Genomic DNA, 10,808 nt, shown 5'->3' with positions numbered 1-10,808 from the left:
CCTCTCCCTCCCAGCTGGGCGGCTCCGGCAGTGAAAACACCGCCACGTGGGCCTGCTGCCTTTGCGTCACGCGCCTTTGTCCAATGGAGAGCTGCGTTACGAAGCCAGGGGCGTGTCGCCAGCCGGGCGGGTCCGCCCACAGCTGCCACGGATTGGCCAAGGGGGGCGGTGCCCGCCAGCCGTGGCTTGGGCTTGTGGCCAATGGTGGCCGGAGGCAGGGGCCCCGCCCTGTCAGGTGCTCTGGTTCTCGGGACCAGCTGGAGGGGCGAGAAGGGGCGGGGCGAAGCCGGGGACGCGGCGGGGACGGGGCGGGGTAGGGGCGGGGACGGGGCGGGGTAGGGGCGGGGCAGGACCGGCGACCCGGCCCGTGGAGCCGGCGCGGGCGGGCTGCTGAGGTGGCTGTCGCCGGCTCCGAGCTGCGGCTTCCCGGGCCGAGCCCCCGATGGAGGCCGAGGCCGCGGACGCTCCCCCGGGCGGGGTTGAGTCGGCGCTCAGCTGCTTCTCTTTCAACCAGGACTGCACGTAAGCTGCGACTCGGCCCCTGCCAGGGAGGTGGGGGACAGAGTGTCAGGACCCAGGGGTGTCGTCCTGAGAGCAGCTTGTGGCTTCCGCCTCGAGGCGGCCTCGGCGGGAGGGCCGGTGTCTGCTTCGGACGCATTGGGATCTTGTTATCCCCGCACCCCTGCAGTGGGGTTTGCCCCACCCCCCACCCCACCCCACTCCCAGTGTCCTCCCAGAGCCACAAGGTTGGGCCAAGGGTGAAAGCAGGGAGTTCGCTAAGGGAGTGGTGGGGCTGCGGGGGCCACGGAATATGGGGGGAGCAGGGCGGTGGGAAAGCCAGTGACCAAAGTGGGTGTCTGGGGAAGAGAGACAGTGGCCAAAAGAAAGAGATGAGAAAGGAGAGGAAGTTGCAAGTTGACCCAGGACTCTGTAGTTGGGGCCCAGGAAGATGAGAGTACAGGAAAAACTTTCCCATTTGTCCTTGAGCATCTCAACGTGGCATCTGGGCAGGGCCTCGGACAAAGAGGCAGCCTATCCCTGCGGCCAGGCCAGCCTCTGTCCCATCCCCGACGCAGGGCATCGTGCCTGCCCGCTCTGGATGGAAGAAACCTTTGGATTTCTTTGGCTGTTTTCACGTCGCCCACCCAGCCAGGCAGGATCTCCTTCTCGGAGTCCAAGACTCTTTTCCCGGGCGCAGACTGCTTTCTCTCCAGGAAACAGGAGCTCCACCCTGTTGTTTTTGAGTGGATTTTTAATGTTTTACTTTGATGTTCACATTTGGGCTTTGAGAGGGAGCTGGGCTGAAGTGTGTTTCAGGCATCTGCAGGATTCTGTGACTTACAGGCAAACGCCTGTTTCTTTCCCTATTTTCATGGAAGCGAGCCCTGGGGACCATATGGAATCATCTTTTTGGAATGTGCACCCTGAGCATCAGGCGGGGATGACCGATTCCCAGTTTCCCACTTCCTGCTGTACCAGTTTCTGTGCCTTGGCTGCTGGTGACTGAGCTATGCTAATATTGATCCTTCAGTGGTGTAATTAAGGCCATTATGTACCATGAGCCACCCTGGCTTCCATTCCCTTTATGTTTCTGTTTAAAAACACCCGGTGCTGAACAATATGCCTTTGTTTGAAAAAACCATATGTGTAATCATGTAATCGAGTAGCTCTACAGCTTGGTTATTTGAGTGACTTTCAAGTTTTTCTTGACCACAATCCACAATACGAAATATGTATTGCAACATCACCCAATACCCATAACACATACACTATTCACAAAATATCATGTGCAATTTTCTGTGTCCTTTTTTTCTAAGCTGCTTGTGACTCACTGAATTGCGTTTAAGGATCCACTCATGAGTTGAGACCTGCAGTTTATAAAAATGCTGGTATAGATAAAATCCTGATGTTCTGTAAGAAACATTTTGCAAGAGGGCATGGCTGTTGAAATGCCTGGGTGATGTTTTCCTTCCCAATTGAACACAAGTTAAGAAAGGTGGTTAGTTTGCTTGTAAGTAGTAAATGTTCTAAATTCTGCTTTGTAACATCATTAGATTTGACAAAAAAGGGTGTTAATTTATACTCTAGTCATTAAATAACGCAAAGTCCCAGCTTTCTACAGAAATTGAATAAGAATGTTATTTTCAAAACGGTAGGGTGCTTTGAAAGTTAATTTCCTTACTCCCTACTGTTAGTTTTATTTTCTTGGATGGAGGCTCTGCTGGGCAGCTTTGCCTTGCCTATAAATAAAAGTTCTTGTCACAGTCAGTTGCTTTGAGCCACAGAGGGTATGACACTGGATTTTAAAATAAGTCAAGCCCCTTACTGAATACATTTAGGTGTATTGCCATGTCTTTTTCTATAAATGTAGGCTGAATTTGGGATCCAGTATTTCCAAAGAAGGTAGGTGAAAACAGCAAACCCTTACCAGTCCCCTACGTTCATACTTCGTGCTTGGTACTTGTGCTATACACTTTGGGTACTTTTTTTTTTTTTTTTTTTTTTTTTGAGACAGTCTTGCTCTGTCACCCAGGCTGGAGTGCAGTGGTGTGGTCTTGGCTCAGTGCAGCCTCTGCCTCCCAGGGTTCAAGCGATTCTCCTGTCTCAGCCTCTCAAGTAGCTAGGATTACAAACATGTACCACCACACTCAGCTAATTTTTTGTATTTTTAGTAGAGACGGGGTTTTGCCACATTGCCCAGCTTGGTCTTGAACTCCTGACCTCAAGTGATCCACCCACCTCAGCCTCCCAAAATGCTGGGATTACAGATGTGACACACTATGCCCAGCCTACTTTGGGTACATTTTAAATTTGATTAATGATAAATATTTGTCCCAAGCTCTGTTTCCATGAGTGGTGATTAGAATTTTGTTTCTTCAGAAAGACTTTATGGATGAAATAAGGTCTAAGTCTAAATTCCTTGATTCAGAGTCTTTTGTGGCCATTGATCAATCACGTAAAACATCACATAAAACATCACTCTGCGATTTTCTCATATGTAGAATTCTTCTGGTCCAGGAGCAGGGCTTATGTTTGAAAATTACTTTAAATTGCTGTCACTTTGCATTAATGTTATAAGACTCTAGTTACAGTATTTCTTTCTTTACTTGCAAACTTTACAAACCTCATTTCGCAGCCAAACACATCTATATTTATGTGAAAAAGTTTATGTGAAGAAAGTTTAAAAACAATAACACTACAAAATACATTTTGAAGTTTTAAGATGCTCTGGGCTTACTTTTCCAGTTGCTGTTTGTCATCATGAATACCTCAGTCTAGGTACTAAATGCCAGTTCTAAGTGCACAGCTGCAAATGTCTAACCCACCAGTTTAGCTACTTAGCAGGTTGGAGGGCTGCAAGACGTCACCAGCTACCTTGTGGATTAAAAGTTTACTGTAGTTGCCCTATCCCTGTGTCCCAGGGAAGAACAAATGTCTGGGTAGGGAAAAAAAATTCCAGGGAAAATCATGTGACCTTCTCTTTTTTAGGCTAGTGAAACAAGAGCCTTGGCCATCCAGGCTTGTAGTAGTAAGTTGCTTATTTTAGTATATGCTTCCCTGTAAAGAGTGAATTTCACCTTGCCTTCCAGAGAAGCACACTTCTGTGAGTGTGCTCCGGGTCAGATTCTGTTCATCACTTAGGTGCGGAGGGCACAGCTGGAAAGAGCTGGGTGAGGATTCCCAGCTGCTGAACAAAGCTGACTTTGATGTTTACTTTCAACACAAGGCCAAGAAAATCTGGATTCACGTCCTGTCTTTATCTCCTCATTGAAAAATGAAAAATTAAGAGAACCAGATTTTTTTTAAGAGGCACTTTGATTGTCCTAGATAAATGTTTAGTTTGTATTTTGTTTGTTGGTTGTGATGATTGCTTTGTAGGACATAGTAGAAAGCAGAGTTCTCCAACTTGGGCTGCTCATTAGAGTACTTGAACTTCAAATCCAATTGAACTTCCCAGCTGAGTTTAATGTACATCCAGGTGTGAGAGCTACTAGTATGAAGTATCAGGACATTTTTCTGGAAACTGATGAAAGGAAGCATCTATTAAATTTTACCTACTAATGACCTACTATGCTTACTATGAAAGTGTATTTCTTAGACCAGGCACGGTGGCTGACGCCTAAGCACTTTGGGAGGCCGAGGCAGGTGGATTACTTGAGGCCAGGAGTTCAAGACCAGCCTAGTCAACATGGTGAAACCCTGTCTCTACTGAAAATACAAAAATTAGCCTGGCGTGGTGGTGCATGCCTGTAATCCTCACTGCTCGGGAGGCTGAGGCAGGAGAATTGCTTGAACCCAGGAGGCGGAGGTTGGAGTGAGCTGTGATGGCACCACTGCACTCCAGCCCGGGTGACAGAGCGAGACTCCCTCTCAAAAAAAAAAAAAAAAAAAAGGAAAAGAAAAGAAAAGCATGTTTCTTCTTATAAGCAACAAACAAATAAAGTTATGAAGGAAAGAAAAACTGATTTATCTGGTAAAGTGCCTCTCAGACAACAAGAAGGCCCCCTCGTTGTGTTGGAGGTAGAGCTTTCAGCTATTATGAATATTCTTAAACATTCAATTTTTCCTGTTATCTGCCCAGTGGGAAAAACATGTCTGCTAGATTTGACATTTTGTTGGATGACAGAGCTCATGCAGTTTCATGCCCCTTGATCATTTCACTTTTTTTTTTAAGTTGCCTTTGACTTTTTCTTCTTTTCTTTTGCTCTTCCTGCCTGTCAAGACATGCGTTGCCATTTAGGAAGTTACCAAGGATCTAAGCTCCTGCAGATGCTTGTTTACCTGTACCCCTGAGGCTAGGGGGCAAAAGGCATCTACTTGCAGACAGATCTGTTGTTAGAATACCTGTCGTCATTCCCATGCTGTCATTATCCTCCACAGATCCCTAGCAATTGGAACTAAAGCCGGGTATAAGCTGTTTTCTCTGAGTTCTGTGGAGCAGCTGGATCAAGTCCACGGAAGCAGTAAGTGTGTGTGAGAGAGACCTCAGGGATCTGCAGGAGAACCAGAGCCTCCTTCTAGGCTTTAATGTGCGGTGCTACCAAGCTGCCTATTTTTCCCTTCCTTAGCCATGAAACTTAGGGAGTCAAGATTTTTAGATTTAAATATAAATCGTTGCCACTACTTGCTTTAAACCACAAGCACTTAGATCTGGCAACAGTTTAAGTAACATTTTCTTTTTATAGAAGAAATTATTTGTGTGAAATCATATTATTGAGACTTTTTCACATGCTTATACGCACAGTCATTAATTTTTATAACTGTCAAACCTAAAGGACACTTGTGACATTTTTCTTTCTTTTTTTTTTTTTTGAGATGGAGTCTTGCTCTGTCACCCAGGCTGGAGTGCAGTGGCACGATCTTGGCTCACTGCAACCTCCACCTCCTGGGTTCAAGTGATTCTCCTGCCTCAGCCTCCCAAGTAGATGAGATTACAGGCACACGCCACCAAACCCAGCTAATTTTTGTATTTTTAGTAGAGACGGGGTTTCACCACGTTGGCCAGGCTGGTCTCCAACTCCTGACCTCGAGTTATCTGCCCATTTTGGCCTCCCAAAGTCCTGAGATTACAGGCGTGAGCCACCTCACCCAGCCACCTGTGACTTATTTTTGCCATTATATTGGCACCATAAGATACTGATAACATTGATTCCGTTTTGGAAGTATTTGTTTGAAGAAGGCAACGGTATCCTATTTACATAGCCCATGTCAATGATGTTGAAGCACGTCTAGTGAACACTGTAAATAATTCACTAGAAATGTGACTTCCTTATTTTGTCAGGGTGATGGTTTATGCCACCATAATAGTGAACAATATACAACCTTTCAGTTTCCTGGAAAAAAAGTGGTTCAGTAAATAATATTTTGGGCTCCTACTTTATTTGTAAGATGTTATTGTTATTACACCATTTTTGTGAATTTTTTGCTCTATGTCTGTCCCACATTGTTCCCTGTGGGCCTTTTCCAAGTGGAAGAAAGGCACACATAAGAAAAGAATGTGCTCAGAAAGATACCAAAGCCGTAACCTTTGTGCTCAGGAGGGTCATTAACTAACTTCTTCCTGAGTACAGAAGTACTTTCCTCGTCATAATACTGATGTCCAGATGGTTTTCAGCAGGAAAGAGATCCAGGGAGCACAGCAAGATGGGGGGTGGGGGGAGTACAGATTTAACTGTGTTACTGTCCCCTCCCATATCGGCACCCCTCTAGCAGGACAAGAAGAATTCTGAAGCAGAAGTTCCCAACTGAGAAGTCACGCCTTTGAAATCTCTCAGGGAAAGGGTAGATGAAAATTGTTCAAATATTCCAAACATGTTTGACAGAGCAAACAGTGGAGCCCTAGGGTCTGGAGGGGGGATTCTGCCACTCAGACAGCATCAGAGGCAGCTGTCTGCCTTTGCTCTGACTTGCAGTCTAGTCACTAGTGTTTTCTTTTTCTTTTCTTGAGACGGAGTCTTGCTTGTCGCCCAGGCTGGAGTGCAGTGGCGTGATCTCGGCTCACTGCAATCTCTTCCTCCTGGGTTCAGGTGATTCTCATGCCTCAGCCTCCCGAGTAGCTGGGATTACAGGTGTGCACCACCATACCTGGCTAATTTTTAAAATATTTTTAGTAGAGATGGGGTTTCGCCATGTTGGCCAGGCTGGTCTTGAACTCCTGGCCTCAAGTGATTCTCCTGCCTCAGCCTCCCAAAGTGCTGGGATTACTAGGCATGAGCCGCCAGGCCACTAGTGTTTTCTTTACTTTAGATATTTGGAAAGGACTCTGAAAGTGCTCCCTGGGAGAGGGTAAAAAGCCACCTGGCAGGGTGGGGGGCATGGTGGATCACTGTCAATGCAAGCTCAGAGAGGGCGCCTGGCCGGCAAGACCCGGAGAACCTTTGGAACCTGGCCTGCGCCGGGCCCAGTGTCATGGAGGCTGGAATCCTTCTTGGAAGTGATCGATCCATGTAACCTCCCGGCTGCTTTTCCTCCCAGATGAAATCCCGGACGTCTACATCGTGGAGCGCCTCTTCTCCAGCAGCCTGGTGGTGGTAGTCAGTCACACAAAACCACGGCAGATGAACGTGTATCACTTCAAGAAAGGCACAGAGATCTGTAATTACAGCTACTCCAGCAACATCTTGTCCATAAGGCTGAACCGGCAAGTAAGTGGGGAAATCCCTCAGGGTTTCAAAGCTTCTGCTAACGGGAGCCAAACAAAAAGATGGACATCTTTCAAGATCAATGTCTGTAAAACAAGCTTCCAGTTCTAATGAGAATGTTAACGCTCAGGCCCCGTGTCCCGGGGGTATTGTAAACAGAGTCTACTCCAGGTGCTGGTTGTAACGTTGTTTTCCCTAGACCTCTGGCTCATGTTTCCAGAACGTTGGTCCCTGACTGGTAGGCTGCACCCTCTCCCTAGGGTACAGATTGGGCACCGCAGGGATGGGTCAGAGCTGTGGCTTGGACAGTCCCATGAGCCACCGCAGGAGCACCTTAAATCAGAGGAGCGACTCTTCTGGTTTTGCCCCAGATAGTGTCATTCATTGCAGATGTTGGGGCAATACCACTGAGCAGGAGACGCCTGAGAGTGAAGTGGGGGCTCCCTGGGTCAGGAAAGCTGCCCTTCTCCCACCATGTCCTCAGCTCTCCTGGAAGGTCCGCTATTCAGCCTTGGGTTCTCATTTTTCTTTTTCCCAGCTAATCCTTGAAGACTTTTTGGTTTTTTTGTAGTATTTTCTTTGTTGAAGGATTATTCTGATCTCAAATAAGCAATATGTTCTCTTTTAAAATATAAATTCTTATTCAGTAAGTATTGGGGGTGTTAGCAGATTTCCTTTTGAATTGCTGGGTTTTCATTTGGGGTTGTTGTTTCTGTTTTTGAGACAGGGTCTTGCTCTATTGCCCAGGCTCGAATGCAGTGGCACAATCTTGGCTCACTGCAGCCTCCATCTCCCAGGCTCAAACAATCCTCCCACCTCAACCTCCTGAGTAGCTGGGACTACAGGTGGGCACCACCACGCCCAGCTAATTTTTCTGTATTTTTTTATATTGCCAGGGTGTATTCGTCTATTCTCACATTACTATAAAGAACTACCGGAGATTGGGTAATTTATAAAGAAAATAGGTTTCATTGGGTCAAGGTTCTGCAGGCTGTACAGGAAGCATGGCAGCATCTGCTTCTGGGGAGGGCTCAGGGAGCTTTGATTCATGGCGGAAGGCAAAGCGGGAGCAGGCGTCTTACGTGGCAGGAGCAGGACCAAGAGACGGGTGGGGGGTACTACCCACTATTAAACAACCAGGTCTCGTGAGAACTCACTCACTCTACAGTACCATGGTGGGGGATGGTGCTAAACCATTCATAAGAACTCTGCCCCTCTCCTCCAACATTGAAGATTACAATTCGACATGAGATTTGGGGAGGGACATTGATCTGAATCATATTACAGTGTTTCCCCATGTTGCCCAGTCTGGTCTCAAACTCCTGGGTTCAAGGATCCTCCTTGGCCTCGCAGAGTGCTGGAATTACAGGCATGAGCCACCACGCTTGGCCAAATTACTGTGAAGGCAGGGACTGTGCTGGTGTGCTCACCATTATAAGACCTGGTAGAAAAGACAGTGCTTGGTAGATACGTGCTCATAAATATCTGTTTCCTGACTGACTGTTAAATAAGTAAATAAACAAAGAGATTCTTTATGTGACCATGCAGATTTATCTATTCAATTAAGTATTCCCAGAGAGGTTGCTGCATTCATTGAGGACAATGTTTTCTTCTGTCTTTGTCTAAACTCTTAAGTACTAATTAATTTTTTTTAACAAATGAGACAAATAAATGCTTTTTAAATTTATGAGAAGGAAGGGATTGTTTCTTTGAATTGATCAACTCTTTCAAATGAAAATCCACTTAAGTCCACCTAAAGCAGTGCGGTGAAAAATAGCTGGAGGAAGAGAAGTGGGACCTTTTAAGTAGGGAGTAGCAGGAGTAAGAAAGAAAAGAAACCCGCATTCTTGGCAAGGGAGGGAAAGGCAGTTTGAGAGTTTTCTGATTGAAGGCTTTTAGATGAAATTCTTGACTCAGGTGTTTTCATTGAAATCTGTTGGTAGCAGATTAAGTTTCGCTGCTAAACTTTTTATCCTTGCATATAGTAGTAATCCGTATACAAGGTTAAATGTCTGTTTTTGGCACCCGATGATCCTTTTAAGATCGTTTAGGCAAATGATCTGTAAAGACCGGAACCCTCAAATAGCGTCTATTGTATTTGCTTGTATGATTTCTCTCTTTCTGTCTGGTATATTCATTAGCAAATGGGACAAGGAAGGCCTATTTGAGTGTCCGAGTCTGTTAACCTTTAGGTGCCAGCCTCCCCTTAATATAACACTCATTAACTGTGAGGTTCTCCTCCCCCACCTTCTAAAGAACACTGATGCACCAGGAACTGTCAGCAATTCATGGCAAAGCCATGAACCAAGATCTAACAGTTCTCGGAACCAAGATCTAACGTCGGAACCAAGATGAACATCGGTTCATTGGAACCAAGATCTAAAGAGTTCTCCCTTCCTTTACATTTCTTCTCCGACAAGAATGATCTGAAACAGGTCTGGGAAGTATTGGGGGTTTGCTTTTCTTAAAACTTTCAGGTTTGGGACTTAAATTTTGGTTTAAGCAACTCAGCTGCTGCAGCCTGTCTTGCCAGGTAGGGATTCTGCGGTGTCCGGGAGGACTGCCCACTCTGGGGAAATGATAAAGGCCCAAGGGCAGTGTGTCCTGTTCTATTCTATAGCACTCAGTCTGCTACTTCCTCAGGCCTTCAGACAGCACAGTTTCTGTTTTGAAAAACAGGAAAAAGTTAAAGATTTGGATAAGGTGTTATAAGGATCCAAAATCCCTTTTATCTTTTTTTTTTTTTTGAGATAGAGTCTCACTCTGTTGCCCAGGCTGGAGTGCAGTCTCAGCTCACCACAACCTCTACCTCCCGTGTTCAAGCAATTCTCCTGCCTCACCCTCCCAAGTAGCTGGGACTACAAGCATCTGCCACCACGCCCGGCTAATGTTTTTGTATTTTTAGTAGAGATGGGGTTTCACCATGTTAGCCAGGATGGTCTCGATCTTCTGATCTCGTGATCCACCCACCTCGGCCTCCCAAAGTGCAGGGATTACAGGTGTGAGCCACCGCACCCGGCCCCAAATCCCTTTTTTCTAAGTATATAGAAAGGAAAGGGCCAAGTGTGGTACCAGCACTTCAGGAGGCCGAGGCAGGAGGATCGCTTGAGCCCAGGAGTTTGAGTCCAGCTTGGGCAATGTAACAAGACCTAGTCTTTACTAGGTCTTTACTATAAAAATAAATTAGCTGGGCATGATGGCACTTGCCCGTAGGCCTAGCTACTTGGGAGGCTGAGGCAGGAGGATCGTTTAAGCCCAAGAGTTGAAGGCTGCAGTGAGCTATGATCACGCTGCTGCATTCCAGCCTAGGTGACACAGCAAGACCCTGTCTCTATAAAAAATAAAAATTTAAAAATGTAAAAAAGGAAGAACACTTAGGAATGGTCATATGTTTCATTTTTAGTTAATGTTATTTCTCTTGTATTGAACTGAGGAAATATATTTTATGGAATCAAGACAATAAACCAGCTGTATGATGTATTTAGATTTGCATACTTTTACAGTTCTTTTGCAGTCTCCTCCCAGGGGCCCTTGCTATCCACATGGAGGCTGATTGGCTCGAAGCCTCTGAGGCCAAATCTGTGGTGTTCTAGGGCAGATGCTATAAATATTTTGTAATTGATAAAAGGAGCTATTGCTTATAAAACCTAGAAAAGTAGATGAAAT

General features: G+C 46.0%; 1 protein-coding gene across 2 annotated transcripts in view; it reads left to right on the top strand.

Annotated features, from left to right (window-relative positions):
* The first annotated feature begins 332 nt into the window (after window positions 1-332).
* WIPI1 (WD repeat domain, phosphoinositide interacting 1) overlaps window positions 333-10,808 on the top strand; it is a 36,694-nt gene continuing 26,218 nt past the window's right edge. Inside the window, exons 1-3 of one of the 2 annotated variants that reach the window (XM_008961083.4) lie at window positions 333-522; window positions 4,882-4,964; window positions 6,976-7,145. In XM_008961083.4, the coding sequence (XP_008959331.2) occupies window positions 443-522; window positions 4,882-4,964; window positions 6,976-7,145 (333 nt within the window). In that variant the 5' untranslated portion in view covers window positions 333-442. The remainder of the gene's footprint in view (window positions 523-4,881; window positions 4,965-6,975; window positions 7,146-10,808) is intronic. The other variant, XM_003808934.6, reaches the window with a different exon arrangement.

Source organism: Pan paniscus, chromosome 19, assembly GCF_029289425.2.
Source record: "Pan paniscus chromosome 19, NHGRI_mPanPan1-v2.0_pri, whole genome shotgun sequence".
Classification (NCBI taxonomy): Eukaryota; Metazoa; Chordata; class Mammalia; order Primates; family Hominidae; genus Pan; species Pan paniscus.
The sequence above is the reverse complement of the archived record's forward strand: the minus strand, read 5'-3'. Positions and strand labels throughout refer to the sequence as shown.